This window comes from Lingula anatina, chromosome 3 (assembly GCF_051362555.1).
Source record: "Lingula anatina isolate TDL-2025a chromosome 3, LinAna3.0, whole genome shotgun sequence".
In the NCBI taxonomy this organism is placed as follows: Eukaryota; Metazoa; Brachiopoda; class Lingulata; order Lingulida; family Lingulidae; genus Lingula; species Lingula anatina.
In genome coordinates, this window is record NC_141769.1 from 33040627 (window position 1) to 33059476 (window position 18850).

The 18850-nt window shown below is 40.0% G+C and overlaps 1 protein-coding gene and 2 long non-coding RNA genes across 3 annotated transcripts; 2 read left to right on the top strand and 1 right to left on the bottom strand.

Moving 5' to 3' along the window:
* Positions 1-920: 920 nt before the first annotated feature.
* On the top strand, positions 921-17512 carry LOC106175772 (sodium-dependent glucose transporter 1A). The gene is made up of 3 exons (XM_087009790.1): positions 921-1280; positions 13481-13772; positions 15417-17512. Exons 1-3 carry the CDS (start codon positions 1098-1100, stop codon positions 16622-16624), a joined length of 1683 nt encoding a protein of 560 aa, XP_086865916.1. The 5' UTR covers positions 921-1097; the 3' UTR covers positions 16625-17512.
* On the bottom strand, positions 3614-5456 carry LOC147763259 (uncharacterized). The gene is made up of 4 exons (XR_015333563.1): positions 5289-5456; positions 4335-4427; positions 4051-4154; positions 3614-3863 (listed from the first exon to the last, which is right to left on the bottom strand). It is a non-coding gene; the product is annotated as an uncharacterized LOC147763259 (long non-coding RNA).
* LOC147763260 (uncharacterized) lies at positions 5486-7597 on the top strand. Its single transcript, XR_015333564.1, has 2 exons — positions 5486-5642; positions 6338-7597. It is a non-coding gene; the product is annotated as an uncharacterized LOC147763260 (long non-coding RNA).
* Positions 17513-18850: the final 1338 nt, after the last annotated feature.

Sequence of the window (18850 nt, forward strand, 5' to 3'; positions counted from 1 at the left end):
TGAGTCTTTCCTTTCTAACAATGTAAAAAAACATCCCCTACTATCCATGTAAAAACAACACATATTTGTCATAAAGCAAGGTTGTCGCTTGGCAGTATCGACCTGGATGGGGGGGGGGGGGGGGGGGCAAGGGGGGACGAGAGGGTACCCACCCATATCCCCAATGAATAAAAACAGAAGCCTGGGTGAACCCTTTGAAATGATTGCTACCTTGTTTTGTACCTGCCAAACCCTTCATGTTGAAATTAAGGGTGGCGTGCGAATCCAATCTTTTCTACAGCCAATGAAACCTAAAATTTATCGCGCAAAGAGTTTCAGTATCACCTGGCTGATCAGAAGGCCCTATCAGCACGACTATGTTTGATTATTGTAGGTCTATATATCCCTCCTGACCTTTCCTCATACTGCACAGAAAAGCAAACCGCTGGCAGACAAATGTCTACATAATTTGCGTCGCTGCCAGTTTACCCTGTTCGACGATGCTAATCACAAAAATCAAATACGTGCAAAGAGTGCCTTCGTAATCCGTCGACATGAACTCATTCAGATAAACTCGGTAATTATAATTGGCGTTTCATATTATGTTTAAGACTTCTGACAAATGTAATAAAAGAGTCATTCTCTCGAAAGTATCATATTACAACATGAGTTATTGATTGATTGATTCAGCGACTCCATTTTCATCTGAAATGTGAACGATAAAAATACAGAGTTCACCTTAATTTGCCATGTCATATTTCCCTCAGCCAGTCGCTTCTCTTTTTGATTCGAGTACCGCTAGAAATGCCATGGCAACAACGAAACGTCGTCGTTAAGGAAATACGTCAGCAGCGCACGTTATTTCAACACGCACGTGCATGCACTGCCACCACAACGTGACAACCGTTCCTACGTTACGATAAATAAAAACTAATGATACCCTAATCAGTTGGACGAAGCTGCTGTAGTAAGGATACTACTTGCAAAAACCGGCAGTGCGACCCCCGTATTTTCCTTTATAAGGCGCCAGCTGACTGCAAATCTAGCGCACAACTCAGAGTATGCATCGCAGTCTGTATTCATCGATTTCCCTGTGCTAAAACGTCTATGCCGATAACATGGGGAAAGCAGAGGACAGTACTGATAGGGATAATGAAGCCAATGAACCTATGGCCCAGTGGAAAGAAAATGAAGCACAGGATGAAATTTCATCGAAGAAGACCTCAGAAAGAAGCGCCGAGCGAGCGTTCCGTCGTCGGGTAATTCTGCAGACAGCTCTAACGTACGGTTACCTGTGCCATGTAAGTAGAATCAATGTTGTAAGTTAGCTCAGCGTTTATAGGTCCTTCTGTTTGCTCTAAAGATTACACCACTGGCAAATTTCAAAACAGTAATCTGTGTGTGCTTGTGGTTAAAAAGACAACTCCAAATAATTATTAGATTGCGCCTTGCTCGTGGAAGGTTTTGAGCCTTGGCAGTGCACAGCGTTGCGGCAAACTAGAACCGGTTGTCACTGGTTTAAAAAGACGTACGAAAAAAGATGGCTTATTGATTTGTTCAGAATCGGTCGACTTTGCAGTGTTTACAGTTACTATATATAGTCATTTATGCACATGAATGCAAAATGACCCCCCCTTATCATTTTGCAAGATCCGCTGATTCCCTCGTGGCAGTGTTGAGGTGAAGGTTAAAAAGTAGATCATAATTTGCTGTAATATGTTTCTACGTCGAAAACAACACAATGGCAAATCTAGCTGTATGATACCATAGTACCGTGCGTTGTAGGGGGTTAGTTTACGATCAGCGTGAAAGCGGGTGACTTGGGGTCAGAAAAACATTTGCATTTTATCTCCGTCGGGCCAGGAACCCAAGAGAAACACACCGATGAAAAAGCTGACACCCCGACTTTTGTGTCTGTGCTGTTTTTTTAACTCCAGTGAACAAGAAAATCCAATGTGATCTTTTCGTAAATGCACTGTGTGTGTTACATTGTACACAAGAATTTTCGCTATTGGCTTTATTTTTTCTTTTGCATGCTGATTTTCAGGTAAAGAAAGATAGGAAAAGTTAATGTTTGGAAAACACTTGACGAAAAATGGGAACTAGTGATTCAAAAAGATACGGCAGTCGCATGATTTAAAACGCTCTCTTCAGCTGTGAATAACATTCACTGTCAGCATGACTCATTAGCAGATACAGTGCCGGTTTAAAAACAAACAAAAAAATAACGACAAATGAGAAAACTAAATAACTTATCCCAGTTTCTATTCACCGTTAAATTTGCGAAAAGTGTTGTGTATGCCTATGATTACCAGCATAATATCTTTTCAAATCAGAAAATAATAATCACACCCATATCAATAGATTAGTTAATGAGCAGTAGAGATGGAACAGAAACAGTGTTAAGCAAGCATTCCCAACAAAACCATAGAATAGCAGACATCAAGTAAATATCCAGTATTTTCCAGTCGTGGGGTATATTACGTAAGACACAAAATCTAAAATTAGACTTACAAACTTGGATTGTGTCTGTAATTCTTCGGAAGGCACGCTCCGGCGTGAAACAACATATCATTATTCGGTGGATATTTAGGTCTCATGTTTTTTTCTTTTGCCCCCCCCCCCCCCCCTTCCCAACAAAAAGATTAATAAATTTATAAATAAAATAGACCCCTACCTTGGGACACTACACTACTGATGGACAGTATAAACGGCTACTTCAAGCTTCCTTGTACAAACATTTATCCATCCTTTTATATTTGTTTATTTATTATTTAATTTCCAGAGCAATGCCTGTCAGTGCCTGATGGACTAACAAGAAAATTGTATCACTGGCCTTAGTTATGCCACCAGCTTGTGTCACCAGTGTTAGCCATTTCTTAATCAATCAAACTGTATTGGTTCCAGCAATTATACAGAGGTTAATACCTAACGATTATGTAATACAACAATGACACATGTTAATCTAAGTAAAGGAGGACACACGAACACACATCAAACAACTAGTGGTACCCTTATACTGGGTTCCCATACCTAGATCGATCTAACGAGGGGGGGGGGGGGGGTTCGCTAAATTGCTTTCAGCTTAAGCTGCTTAGATGTCTGGCACGCCTACTGAACACTGCATGAAAAATCAGCTTTTATAAATCTTGAAAGGCGATCAAAAGGCCTCCTTTTATTCACCTTCTCACACCTTTCCTAGACCTTTCGTTTTTTTAGGAAAGGTGTAAAAGACGATCTTTTGAATGACTTTTGTATAAGTGAAAAGGTATACAAATGGCCCACTTTTCTTCACCTTTTCTCTACACAAAAGTTTAACTTTCATAAACCTTTTGCTGCAAAAAGACGATCTTTTGCTTGAAGAAAAGGTATTCTCAAGTTCATCATTCATCAACTTTTTGCATGCTAAAAGGCATATGAATGACCCATATTTCTCTACCTTTTCCTGCTAAAAAGTCCAACTTTCAGATGCCTTTTGTGCAACTTTTCAGATACAAAAGATAACCTTTTAAAACCTTTTCATTTAAGAAAAGACTGCATTTTACCTTCTTTTGTTACGTATTTTAATGTAATATTTATTGCGGCGATTTAATAATATATTGATAAACAGAACAACACATGGTATAAATTTTAATAATTTATTCCATTATAACATTTTGTGCTGGTTGCGCTTGTCTTTTGAAAGTTTTTTGATAATCCAAGGAAATTTGATTTTTTGTTTTGATAATCCAAGAAAGGCCCAGGAAATGTTCTCTAAATGTACTTTCAGCCAGATCCACTAGTCCTACTATATATGCGTAACTTCCCGCTCTCCTGGGAGTAGTTTTCCTGGAATCGTCTGTCAAGTGAACACTTTGCCTGCCCAAATCTTTGCCTTTTGCCTCCTGAAAAATAGGATGCATGTAATGATAAATGCTGTTTTGGATAACAGTTCATTTTAATGCTAATCAAATATGATAAAACAATGGCAACTTTTATGATGTTAGAAGTATTTTCAAACTATGGACTTAAAGCCATCAAATGCTTAAAAGAGAGATTTTACAAGGTTTAAACATGATTCTATAATAGTACCTCCTTCCTTCTTTTCCATATTTTTTGTTTCAGCTCATCCAGTCCTTTTGCTTGTTTTAGAACATCCTCCTACTTTTCAGATCTGTAGTATCTTTTAATGGCACCTGGTAAATAAATTAAAAGAGTGAATTATTTGAGTGTAATATCATGCAAAAAGTTTTCAATTAGGGAAATATGAATAATGAAATAGCTACAAGTAATGATGAAAATATGCATTCATGATTACTGCTAGGCAACTTGATTGGGCCTTGTACATAACTTATATAAGCTCCTGTATTACATACCCCATTCTTCTCTTCCAATTTTTTTTGCCTTAGTCCATCCACTTTGTTTGTTTGTTTTATGTGCTGTTCAGACAGCCTGTCTTTTAATAGCATCTGGAAAAGAAATAGATATTTTAAGATAGTGAATTATTTTAGTGTATCATACAAACAGTTTTCATTAATGAAAATATGAATGCTGAAATAACTACATGCAATGATGAAGATATTAATGATTACTGCTTAGGGTTCATACAGCAACATAAAAGCAAATTGAATGACTTCTGAGGCTCTAAATCAATAACTTTTCAATAACTCAATGCGCCATACTGTCATTTTTAAGTTTGCATAGAAAAGAGGTGCATCATTCACACAAACTTTGTATTTTAATGATAAAGAAACATGAGAAAAAAATTGACAGATTAAAAAGGGCATTCCCCCAGCATGTCTGCATTGAGGTTAAAAACAAGGTTTGAAATAATCATTCGACAAATTTCTAACTGATCAAATCCCAGAATTTTTTAGGGAAAAATGATAAATACAAGCCCTTTGTAAGGCTAATAACAATTTCAAGTACTTTTAAAGTCATAAACAGACTGAATACATGTACAAGGGGCAATATATACTAGATTCAAGCACATAAAGTGCTGTATGAACCCTGCGAGTGAACCAGTGCATTGATTATATAACCCTGCCTGGAATTTAGGTCAAGGAATGTAGGTCGACTCTATGGGATTAATACAGGCCAGTTATATACATGTACAGAATCTTTACTTGTACGCGGGGCCGTACTTTGACGTAAACTTTTTGCAGTGTTCTAATAAATAGGACAGAGTGTTTGATTAACAATTGTTTCACGATCGTGATAATCTTTTTTCAGCACGGTCTGTTCTTCGTGCATAAAACCCATCTTGGGCGTCCGTGACACGGTTGTTTGTTCCCTTATTATGATTGATTCAAATGTTATATTAGACCTACCTGATGCATTTACTCATTCTCTTCATCCTCCTCAGTTAAATTATCGCCGCAACAAATGCCATCTTGCAAAGAAGTCGACCATAATCAATACGGTGGCTTGGAAATTATATACTGTAACCGGCCTACACAGACTTACAGTCCGCGCATTTTTAACCGCCTGGCCTTGCGCATGCGCAGATAGTATGTAATGGGATATCTTTCGCGCCGATTCTCTAGCATTGACCTATAATGCAGTATTAATGGCAGAAAAGCTCGCACGGCAACCTTTTACTTCGTGTTTTACTCAATACTAAAACAGCAAGAGACAATAATATAGATCACTAAACACGGGGCAGACGGTCATCGTTTTACAAGGTAGGTGATATAGTGATTTCAGTAATGTTCGCACAGTGTATGTTAACACAAATTATAGCAAAGCATGCTTCTGGGATTAAAGCGGGAATCTTTCTCGACGCACTGCATGTTGCAGGGTAATTTAGCCGTCTCTCGAGAAAGGATCGAGTTATACTGAGTTTCATTGGGCTTGGCTTTTGTCTGTTCTAACGTTTGACCTGTTACTCACTGTGGATTTTTGAAATATACAGTATGTGCACGTCCACGATACAGGGTAACAACAAGGGGTTGTCATTTTTAAAAGTGTTAGAATATTCCCATGTGTTGGATTACAAGGGGGTGCTTTAATGTGAAAGGGGATGGATTCAACTTAGACCCCATTTCCAGAGATTAGATCGATCTACTTTAGATCTACCTAACTCCCTGGGGGTTCACGCTAAATAGCTGTCAGCCGAGTGGACACGAAAGTTAATTACCCCCTTACAGCTTGTAGTAGGCGGGACGGACATTTAAGCCGGATTATCTGACAGTAATCTAGTGAGACTCCCCGTGGGGATAGATCGATCTAAAAGGTCTGGGAATACAGCCTTATACAACCGAAAATGACACTATTTAAAACAGCTGCACATTATAGAAAAGAATTAAGTTCTCAGAAAAATATTGTCAAGTGTTTTTGTCATGTCTCTATTATTCAGTATGTCTTTTCTTTTATAAAGGAATTGGGCGTCACAAGGATGAAAAAGCAGTGCCTGTCGTCACAAGAAAAGAGATGAACATCTAAAAGAAGGCTGCATTCCTGTGCTCCTGTTATACATGAATTCCCAGTCTGCAGCTACAATAGAAATTGTTAACCTACATGTATAACCTCTTTGTGTTTACCTCAGACCCCCTCACCGTCAGATTTATGGAATTAAACATGCTAAAATGGTAAAGGGGAGACTGACTCGCTCTGAGCAAGAGAATAAGTAAACAGTTATGTATGGTTGATAATTTTCCTCTGATATTAAGATTAACTACAGAAGTGTAAGCAAGATGAATGAAGGATATGCAAACAGTAACAGTCTGTCAGTAATATAACCAGTTCCAATATAAACAAATTCAAATTGCATAGTTGATTACTACCTATCTAACTTCGGTTAAATATTTCCATCATGCCCAGGGCCTTACTATTAGGGATTATGTAAAAGGTAAAACTTGCTCTCTGGAGTTTAAAACACATCATAACAATTTTAGAGTGGTTTTCTCCTTAGAAACGATCATCTGGTCAGGCAAACTATGGAGAGGTGACCTCTGACATTTATTGTAATTATAATTTTTGACTTGATACAATCAATGCTAATACTGACATAACTGCAAATAACAAAGTTAGTGATGAGAGATCCTATAACCTTTTTTGTCAAGGAGGGGTGGTTTTCTGTTAAGAGACAATCCTCTAGCCAGGCAAATTATGGAGAGGTGACCTCAAACACTATTTTGACTTGGTGCAATCAATGCTAAAATTCTGACATTACTGAAATTAACAAAGTTAGTGGTGAGAGATCCTATAACCTTTTTTGTCGAGGAGGGGTGGTTTTCTGTTTAGAGACGAGCCTCTAGCCAGGCAAATTATGGAGAGGTGACCTCAAACACTTTTTGGACTTGGTGCAATCAATGCTAAAATCCTGACATAACTGAAAATTACTAAGTTAGTGACGAGAGATCCTATTGCCTTTTTTGTCGAGGAGGGGTGGTTTTCTGTTTAGAGACGAGCCTCTAGCCAGGCAAATTATGGAGAGGTGACCTCAAACACTTTTTGGACTTGGTGCAACCAATGCTATAATCCTGACATAATTAGCTACTGTCCAGAAGCATGGAGATTATTTCCTGTGAAAGTAATTATCAAGGCAAATATGGAGATGTGACCTCTGACATATTATTTTTTATTTGCTGTATTTAAGCCCTGACGATATTGGAATAAAAATATAAGTTACTTTCGATTCTGAAAGTTGTTTGTCGTTTAAACCGTCAAAATTATATGTCTACCTCAAGTGAAATTCGGTGAACACTTCTTCTACTGCACTGAATGCTATATATTTATACATAAACTCCAGCCAATGCAAGATTGCATAATTATTTCTCCGAAATGCAAATCACCACATTCAATCTATCAGTTAAATACTTTAGTCAAAGTGCAAAACATTTCATCATGCAAACAATTTGCAAAAGTATTCGCTTTTTCCATAATGCGCTTAATGTAAGATACGGAATTAAGTCCTGTACATAAAATAAATAGTATACATACAAAAGATCACCACGCATTATTATAAAATTAGTCTTAAGCTTTCAGAAAATAAAAGATAAACAAAATGTGACCTTTCCAGTTAACAAAAGCTGGAATGTAAGGTGGCCTTTCGTACTGTAAAAGGTGATAGTTGAACTTTTGAAAACTGAAAGTTAATGAAAATGTGAATGACGGTCTTTCCGAGAGGTAAAAGTTGATAAAAAGATGACCTTTTACAAATGAAAGGTGAAAGATGACCTTTTCGTCAGGAAAGGATGATGAAAGATGAGGGATCATCTTTCGATAACATTTTGTAGATGAATGAAAGGCGATAAAAGGTGTTTTTTCATGCAGTGGAAGCTGTTAAACGATAATTAATTACCCCCTAGCGGCTTCAGTAGGCGTGCGAGACTTCTAAGCCGCTGAAGTTGATAGAAATTTAGCGAGAATCCCCTTGGAGATAGATCGATCCACGGGTCTGGGAATGGTCCCTAACCTATGACACTGGACTCCGCGCGGTGACACACCTGGAGTAGTATAAACACGGGGTGTGGAGAGGTCACACCTGAAGTTCCACTTTATCATAAGCGTTCTCTCGCCGTCACCTCGGACATGCAAGGACTGACGGTGACACTTTTGTATCACAGCTTTCAGTGGTACTGTCTCTTGCCGTTGCTCTGTCCCTTTTCAGGGCGATAGGTATACTTTAGCGATATAGCCTGCATCGGTACACTCAGAGAGATGGCCAACTTGATACCCTGATTATAACATAAACCAGTCGGTTGAATGGAACCTCCGCCTTCGACTAGGCCAATTTTTTAAAAATAAATATAAACTAGAGGATCAGAGAGGCGATACCGCCTCCGGATATTGTACCACCAGCTGGAGTAAGCGCATTCGAATGGAACCACCCCCCCCCCCCCAAAAAAAAAGGGACACCACAACCAGTCTTGTCCTTGACAAACTCTATGCAATAAACAAGAATTTTCAAAATATGCAAAAAAAAAAAAAAAAAAAAGAAGAAAAAACATAACATAAAAATGGTCCAATCAAGCGGATTTTCCAATTGGCCTGTATTTTCCTAACATTGATCACTCCTGTGATTTTCTAGACAAAAGGCCTTTGGTTTTCCTTGAAATGTGTTATCAGTGTTGCATATATGCTGACAAAAGAGAAAACCTAAGGCCAACACTGAGCATATCTCTGCTAGTTTTGAAGATATGAGGGGCAAGAAAATATGCAAAAGTCAGTTCATGGTCTATGATTTCCTATTCAAGTTAAATAGTAACTATGGGTATCTCCTTGCTAATTTTGGAGATAAAGAGGCCAGAAAACATGCAAAGTACAGTTCATCATAAAAAGTAGGTCAAAGGTCAATTTCAAGGTCACAGTTAGATTGCCAGTATATGACTTCCTGTTCAGGTTCAATAGTAACTATGGGTATATCTCTGCCAGTTTTCGAGATATAAGGGAGATAATTTTTACAAAGTTCAGTTCATGGTGAAAAGTAGGTCAAAGGTCAATTTCAAGGTCACAGATTATCAGTATATGACTTCCTATTCAAGTTCAATAGTAACTAAGGGCTTATCTCTGCTAATTTTTGAGTAATTCACATTTTATTTTCACCACTGAATTTTGGATGTTGAACTTTTTGATATAGTGCAATGCCTAAGCCGTATCAAAAACAAAAAAATGGACACCACCCCCAGTGTTGCCCTTGACAAGTTCTACAAAATGCAAAAAACAAGAGGTCTCTAGCATTAACGGTTCCAGAATTAGAGAGAATTTTCAGTTTCGGCATCTAATGGCCGCTACTACCATGAAAATGCACCGATTGACCCCAAACTCACGAAAATGAAAGATGACCCTAAGGGTAACACCTGCTCATAATATTATAGGTAAGATATGTTTCGTTTATAAATATCGGCTGAAATAAAAATTTTCTAGCAAAAAATTCCCATTTTTAGAAAATTTTGGCCTGTTTGACCTTGAAATAAAGGTCAAAGGTCAAATCCAAGGGCATATTTGAAATCCTCACATATGACTTTTGGTCAGCCATCTGTAGTAATTTTTCCTATAATTCCATCGGTTTGGGAGATATTTAGCATTGAATTTTCAAAATTTTTGACAAGGGTGCATTTCAAAGAGCGTCACGCCTAGGTCAATGCACCAACTGAGACAAAAAAACCTGGGGGTTCAAGTTGAGATTATATGTGACCTAAATCCAAGAGATGGGGACACAGATCCTTGCGGTCTAGGAGGAGAAGCGGTAACGGTGACTCGTATCCCACGTCATCCTGCGGAGCCGCAGGAGCCGCAGGAGCCGGCGGAGCCGGCGGAGCCGGCGGAGCTGTACGAGACGGGTCAGGACTAAAACCATGAGTACCGCCAGCGTACACGCTGGTGGTACTAATAAACATCAGGACACGAACACATTGATAACTTGCAAAAGACAGAGAATCCTGTTAGGACCTCTCAAAATGTGCCGGTACAGGGTGAAGCACTATTTAAAGTATACGGTTCGCTATGAATTCACTCTCCTGCCCTCTCTCTCTCTCTCTCTCTCTCTCTCTCTTTCTCTCTGCTAGGGTGTACATATTTCCCAGAAAAGAAAAACAAGGTTGCCAAGAAATTAACTTATTTCTTGGAATCAGACGCACCTCCATCGTGCATTGGACGCTACTATGCGGTTGTACAGGGTTTATCTGTGTGTGTGTGTGTGTGTGTGTGTGTGTGTGTGTGTGTGTGTGTGTGTGTACTCGTATGTGTGTGTGTTTTTTGAATATGTGTGTGTATTTATGTTTTTGGATGTTTGTTTGTGTGTGTATGTGCGTGTGTGTCTGTGTTTTTGGATGTGTGTGTGTGTGTGTGTGTGTGTGTATGTGTGTGTGTGTGTGTAGAGAACATAAAGGAATAATTTTCAAATTCAAAAATTGGCAACCTAACCTAATCGATTTTATTTTCCGGCCAAGTCAAATTTTCCTCGGGAAAAAATATTCTACTCACAAATCATCGTTTGACCCGTTCTTGTACTTGGATTCGATTTTTTATACTATTTCTAATCAAATTATTTAGTTCAAAATGTCTGGCCTGTAAAATAGACCACTGTGTACATGTCTTCCTGTACATTTTATTAGAAAGAAAAATCAACACCAGATACTGTTATCTAAGGGGTTTGTCGTTTATTTGAATTGAGAAAGATGAGTAGACGTAGAAAATGTAGACGTAGATATGTTGACATAGAAAATGGGACATGTTTAAACGCGGATAGCATACTTTTAAGTACTTTTATTTTATGAACTAAGTGATATACATGTATAAATTTCGATTGAACGCAGTTTTTGTAATGCCCTTTATATCTCTTTTATAATTATAACAATTAAAATACATAACATCCAACTTTTACTTGAAAATAATTATAATTCTACTACAACTACTACTACTATTATTATTATTATTATTATTATTATTATTATTATTTCTCTCTCTCTCTCTCTCTCTCTCTCTCTCATACACACACACACACACACACACACACACACATATACACAAGCACGCACATACACAAACACACACACACACATACACACACACACACATATACACAAGCACGCACATACAAACACACACACGCACACACACACACACACACACACACACACACACGGTAAAAATAGTTAAGACACGGATACTCCTTCGGCTAAGAGCATGCTCATCATAAGGTCGATCGTGATTCCGAAATGAATGATGTAGAAACACCGAGAAGCTACCGGAGTGGTATAGAGCAATTATAGATCACAATAAGTCACTGACTGGTTTAAGTGCACGAGAACTGAGCGAGAACTGTAGGTGAAGTGAGGATAAAGTTCTTTGGAATCCTGGCATATTCGTTTGGTCACAAGATCTCTCAGGGCATATACCCTACTTTAGATATTAGGAGAGAGGCGAAGTTTTGTTCTGTTTTGTTTACTACCGATTTGAAGGAGCCTAGGGGTAGTATATTGTCTGTGGAAAATGATATCTTTACCGAACTCACTGGCCAAAAGTTACATCGTTACATCGTGACATCTACTGCCCCAGATAAATTAAGCGCCCTACCCTAAATCCACCCAGGTGATAGTTGTTTAAGATAGCGTCCATGTTTCGTAAACGTCAAACCACGCGAAAAATCAAACTGGACGCCAATAAGGCGCCAACCTTAACTTCAGGTCAGAGAGAAGAGCAGGATCCGGTATTCTGCTCGGTGATTTCACTGTTGCTCCTATGAGTTGGTACAACATACGTGTTATTAAGAATGTATTACCATACATAATAGTGTTATCCATGTAAAGCTATGAGGAAAACTGGATATTTCCTCGTTTATTTTTTGCTTGCTAATAGAAAAGCTATTTTGGTGGCGTGGCAAGTAATAATCGAGAAGAAAATTCCGAAAGGTCAAAGCACACTAATGCAGTATTAGCTTAGGGATAGTGCTTCATATCGACACCCTTCAATCCAACTCATCCACACATCCTTGAAATTTAATTATTATCTGAATATTGTTTGGAAGTTCAAATACAATGTGAAACAATTGGCGAAGAAAAACATATGGCAATATTGCTTTCGGGTACTATGTCGGTTATAAATATTTGAAAATATGTCACGCAGTCAGTTTAAAGATTTGATTTTTATCATAAATTTCTTACATTATATTTATGTTTAATCGTTGTGAACGCAAGGATTTTCTTTATGTTTTCCTTGGTCTGTTGTTCAATTCAAACTTATGAACAAAATAGTTGTAAATTAGCGGAACCTACAGGCAAAGATGCCAATGGATTGTGGCCGGTTATGGTGGGGGGGGGGGGGGGGGGGGAGAGGGGGGAGGGGGGCAGATGGTCACTGCACAGTCAAAACATGTCGTTCACTAGGATGCGTTCAGTTCTGTTCGTAATGCTGTTGAAATTCATGTACTGCAAGATGGCGCAGATTCTTAATGAGCTGAACTTCCATTAATATCATCTATGTTTTATATATAAAGAAACTGATACCGGTATCGATATTTCACTTAGAGCTGAGACAGAAGCGCACAGCTGATCGCTTTCTTACTATATCTATTCATTTATTTATGCCAATTGCCTCTTTTTTTAATGCGATAATCTTACCATTAACTCAATTTATATCCAAGCAACTGGATGCCAGTCTCACGTTAACCTTACATTTTATGATGCGCAAATTGCTGCATCGCGCTGGTGAAAAAGAAGCTATGTTCACTATGTTCACAGGTGGAGCTGAAGCTGTTGAAATTCATGCACGGGTGACTAGCTTCAAAAGTATATCTTCCGCTCTTGTCCCGTGGCGCTGACTTGACATCTGGCTTGTTTTAACTTGTTTTAATTCAAAAATAAACAGTTTTAAATTAAACAGTAACTGATCGTTGAATGTGTCATTTACGCAAGCGTTGGCTTAACAACAACAGAGAGAGTTGCTTTAAGGAAATTTAATGCGTTTCTAGTCAGTTATTTAACTTGCAGGGTCTCTGTACGTGTTTCTCCGGGCTTGACAACAAAAATGAGTGTTGCTTCAAAGAAAAGCGATTCTAGTCAGTTATTTTAACTTGCAGGGTCTCTGTACGTGTTTCTCCGGGGCCGCCCTGCCCGATCTACGTGTTCGCACGAACAGCAACTGGGAGGAAATCTCACGTGCCGTGGTGGGGCGCGGAATCGGCATGTTCTTTGGCGCCATTGGCGGCGGCTTCCTGTGCGATCGCTTCAACGGGTCTCTCCTTGCCCTCTTAGCTCTGGGACCGACTCTTGAAGCTCTTGGGTCCTTCGTTATTCCGTGGTGCACAGTGTGGTGGACCCTGATGGCGATGTTTAGCATTCAGGGCATCACGGAGGGTCTTCTGATATCAGGTAACTTTTTTATTGTGACAGAAAAAAATTATTGTGATTCGATACTTTTTTTGTCGTTTACTTAACGCTTTATTTTTTTTAATTAAAGTAAAATATACTGGAAAAACTATGAATGGGCAAATATAATGCACAAGAGTTTTAACTATAATTTTAAAAGTTTACATTAAAAGCCCCTGAAGAAGAAGATAAATTGAAATCTCTCTCCTGTGGACTGTGCGTGTAGGTTTACCAAACACTTAACATAGGTGGTTAAAAGTAAACAGGTTTGTGGACAGTTACTATATGATTGATAGCAGGTAAATCCTAGGTCAAATAGTCTGTATGTGCAGGGAAGATAACATGTTCCGGTACACGTGCCCCACGTGTGATTTGAAGCAATGTGCGGGCGCAAACTTTCCACCAGACGGTAAACCCAGAGTTAGAAAAAAAACTATGCAGTCTCCGGGGTCAAGGTCAAATGTCCGTTTGAATCTATTGAATTGGCGCTGTATTTTCAGTGGGGGAGGGGGGGGGGGGGAGGGGGGGAGGGGGGGCGGCAAGAATTGCAAGCACAAATGCAGATGGAGCCTGAAAGTTTGCTTGGGATAGTTGAGAACAAGGAATAAAACGTTCTGCTTCGGTAGGCTAATATGAATTAGGAGACGAGTTTATAGTGTAATATGAAGAAAACTTAAATGGGAAAATTATACGGAATTGCCTCCTTACACGTGTTTATTTTGCTTATCAACATGAGGGTGGGCAAGATTGGGTAAGAGGTGTTTCCAAGGGGGGCATGGCCAGAAACCCGCCCCCCCCCCCCCCCCCCACCTCGAACCACCAAGCACCCCCTCCTTTGGCAACCTGCACTTTCACGCGTTCCGCGCTGTTTGTGTACCGCGTCGAGGGGGGATCATAGTCTGTCGGCCTTTGCTCCTAATTGTCCAGGGTCAACAGTTTTCTCTGAACCTAGAACTGGCAGAATGTCGGTTATCTTTTATATTTGTTTAATCTTTGATGCAAATACTTTCTGAACAGCTCTATTGTCTAAAAGTTCCTGTCAACGACCGTGGAGACCAAGTAAAAACGCAGTGCTTGCAGGGGATGACCCTCTTCTGAGTTATTTTAAAAGCAAGTCATGCTGACCGCATGTGACCCCCTTGTGGTCCCTATAGGAGTTGTGGGGGGAAACCAGATTGTGTTAGCGGTGCCTCGAGAAATGTGTTACATTGTTGCATTGCGAGGTGATTTGCACTGCCGCTTGGTTCATTTTTCAGCCTGTATATAGAGTGTTTGAAAAGATTTTTATATCAGACTTCATATGAGGTTAAAGCTAAGTTTTGACACTCAATAAAACAACATCCCTTCAGTTTGCTCGATCTTGTAAATACATATATAGAGAGAGTAATTTCTTCAGGAGTGAAAATAATGAAGACTACTTCAACCTACCGCCCACCTTTGGAAGAATGTTTCTTGGTACATATATCAAAGAATTTACACGGTTCACCGTGCATTATGCAATACGTATCTATGGCTATTGTTTTAACTTTTTTCTAAAGCATCACGTATTACTCACAGAAAATTAACTCATCTTGCTCTTTTTTTATCATGGCCCCTATTCTAGCCATTTGCCAAAGATTTATCCACTTGTCTTATTTTTTCTTGCAGCTGCTTCGAAGCTATCCTTTCAATTGTGGGGCAGAGAAGCAGCAGCCCCTGTGTTCGCAACAAGTCTTGCCTTCGGACTCGGCGCCATAGTCGGTCCACAGATAATAGAGCCATTCCTGGGAACACATTCACACGTGTTGGAACCTCAAAACAACAACACTGTAACTGCCACTTCGCTCTCACTGGCCATCAATAGCTCATTGACCCATGAAAAAGGTGCAACGGCGTACAAATTCGCAGGCGAATCACTGTATGCTTATAACCAGACGAACTCAAATACACTGTCAAATATTAGTGGATCTTACCTGGTTAAGAGAATCATTCCAAACAATGATTCCCGGATCGAATACGCATACACTATTGGCGGCATCATGTCCGTTCTTGCCGCCATAGCCTTCCTCGTTCTTCAGTATGTGTCGAACAGGTGCAAATGGAACGTGTATGGCGACCACACGGCAATACCGGCAGAGCCAACGGACAAGAAACCGAAAGACTCCGGTTCCGCGCTCCAATCTGGCAAGTGCGCCAAAGGGGACACGGTGTTCGGAGTCCAGCTCCTTGGGCTCATGTTGTTCTTCTACATCCACATCGTCGGTGGTGAGTGGGCGCTGGATAAGTTCATGTTTGCCTACATCACGGAGGGCCCTCTCCATAGAGAGCCCTTCGAGGCATCCCTGATGGTGTCGATATTTTGGGGGTGTTACACGGGGGGGCGGGGGATCAGTGCATTAATATCGAAATGGGTGAAGCCTTCCTTTATCCTGGGAACAGTGGTCCTCGGGCAGCTGTTGGCGGGGATTCTTCTGTGCACTGAGGCCGGGAATAACGTCAGTGTTTTCTGGTTCGTGAATTGCCTCTACGGACTGGCAATAGGGCCCGTCTATCCGGGCGCCTTGGTGTGGGTGAACCGCTACATCCAGGTCTCCGGGATGGTGCTTGCCGTGGTGCTTATAGGGGGGTCTGCGGGAGGGTTCATTTATCAGTGGATAGTGGGAATAGTGTTCCAGTTGTACGGCCTCGACAGTCTCGGCTACGTTATGTTGGTGGAAGGAATATGCATCACTACCACCTTTGTACTGCTGGAGATAACGGGCAGGCGGCATGGGACGCGCTTCAAAAAGACTCCCGGAAACAATAACGACCATGGTCGCAAGGGTGACGACCCAGAGGACGTCCACGTCTCCATGTTAATGCTTTCTCAGGTGTAGGACCTTAAGATCGCTTTTGTATTGTATTTTTATATCATATACTCGTATTACCTCACGCAAGAGACGACAGCTGGGAACGAACAACTTTGCCGCAGGTTGTGAATTGTGAGAGAATGGAAGAGTTTCCTCTGAAATGTCGTCTGATGTCGCACAGTTACACAGAAGATCAGCTCTTCTTTATTGTTTTTGCTTGGTTTTACAAGTTCAAATATTATTTATAACTGATAATAATAATGTGTTAACATAAGCTCAATATCCGTATATGTGCATTCCCATAGATTTAGATCGATCCATCTAGATCGACCTAACTTCTGGGGGTTTACGCTAAATTGCTGTCAGGCGCGGTAGTTTACCCCTTTACAGCTTTTAGTAGGCGGGACAGACATTTAAGCCGGCCAAGCTGACAGTAATCTAGTGAGACTCCCCACAGGGATAGATCGATCTGAAATCTGTGGGAATGAAGAGCCAAAGGTTTCAAATACGGTTCGAAATAATTATCTTATATAAAAGAAAGGTTTATTGTTGCACATAGTAGCCGTTAAGGGCGGTACATTATCAGTATTTCTGGAAGCGAATTTTGCGAGTTTCTGGGATATCGAGTTTTCCCCTATACAGGGCAAATGATGGGACAATAAGGAATACATCGTACCCATGTATCCAGCACCTGTCAGGCATGCACTTATATTAATTATGCCTTACAGTCAGAGCATTGCAGTATTGCTACTTGTATGTGATCCTAATACTTTTATATCAAATTTACATGCACAAAATTTGGTAATAATTGCCACAACAGTATTTATCAGAGATTTCCCTGTACTGTTATCACTTATATTTACAAATAAATCAGTATTATTATTCAGTATACATTTTGCCTTGTGTTGTAGTAGGTATTTCATATGAGGCAAAATTAGTGGTAGATTTAGGGGGGTGCCCCCCCCCCCCTCCCCCCACTTCGATTTCTGAAAAAAAAAACACCAATGGTCCTCACTTGAAAATCATAATTTTGACTAGCTGAATCATAGTTCTAAACCATACCAAATGGCACCGTTCGCCCTCTAAAATACCAAATGAAGAACCCCGAGCTCGAAGCCAAGAGAGGGGGGGGGGTAAATAATCCTGGATCTGCTCCTGTAAAATTATTGGTATTTCAGTGAGAAAAGGCGTTCAGGTACGCAAAAAAACCCATGTACTCATTCACTTATTTGGATGGTTATTCATTCATCTAACAGACCTTATACTAGACGCACATTTTGGTACAATTAATTATATTTTCCAGAACAACAACGAACTTTGTATTTGCAGAGAGTATAAAAAAAGAGTTTGCAAAGTTTCGAACAGTTCTTTGTCCTTGTTCTTTATTATTTCAAAAACACGTCTTACTATTATTTCGAGCGTTCTGGTTCAACGATGTTGGAAGTGTGAAAACAAAATGAAATGAAAAGAGAGAAAAAACAGTCCTGGGTGAACACGTTCTTTATTGGCTCTTTGTATTTCACATTTGATCGGTTTTTCGGCAAAGCAGTACACCCATATACCAACATCACCCTTGCAGGTCATGCATACTATTGCACCGGGATACGCTCTTTAGACCATTCTTTGAATTCAACAGAACCAGGGGCAGATCCAAGATAATTTGAAGGGGGTCCACAGATGCGAGGCCAACCCTCCCCCCTCTCTTGACGTGGGTTTCGGGGCCCGGTGAAGGGCCTCGGAAATTTTAGTATTTTAGAGGGTGAACGGTGCCCTTTGGTATGGTTTAGAACTACGACTCAGCTAGTCAAAATTATAATTTCAAGAAGGCAACATTAGTGGGATTTTGTCAGAAAGCGAAGGGGGGGGGGGGTCAGGACCCCCCCCTCCTGACTCCCACCCTAAATCCTCCACTGAGAACTATATCCAGCCCAATACCTGCCACGCAGCCGTGATAACACCGATCGCGAGCGTCATCTTTGCTTTCGAAATCTTTAGACAATTATTTGTTTTTTGAAGGTCATGCATAATACCATGAAGTACAAATAGTTAATTTTGGCGAAATAAAACGCAACTGTTGTTTCAAGTTGAAAAAGAAAGCGCTTCCTAAACAAATACCCTCTACCAGGGCCACCGAAATATTTTTATTAGATATTCACAGATATTTCTTTATCTAATTCGTGAACACTTCTATACTGAGCAAAATCTTTGCCCGGATTTAGATTTCAGAAAACGTGGCTATTTCCCAGCTGATCT

Bases quoted from the DNA above. Each gene is read 5' to 3' on its own strand.
- LOC106175772 (XM_087009790.1), top strand. From the start codon at position 1,098: ATGGGGAAAGCAGAGGACAGTACTGATAGGGATAATGAAGCCAATGAA. The intron at 1,281-13,480 runs GTAAGTAGAATC...TTTAACTTGCAG, and splicing joins CGTACGGTTACCTGTGCCAT to GGTCTCTGTACGTGTTTCTC. The intron at 13,773-15,416 runs GTAACTTTTTTA...TTTTTCTTGCAG, and splicing joins GGAGGGTCTTCTGATATCAG to CTGCTTCGAAGCTATCCTTT.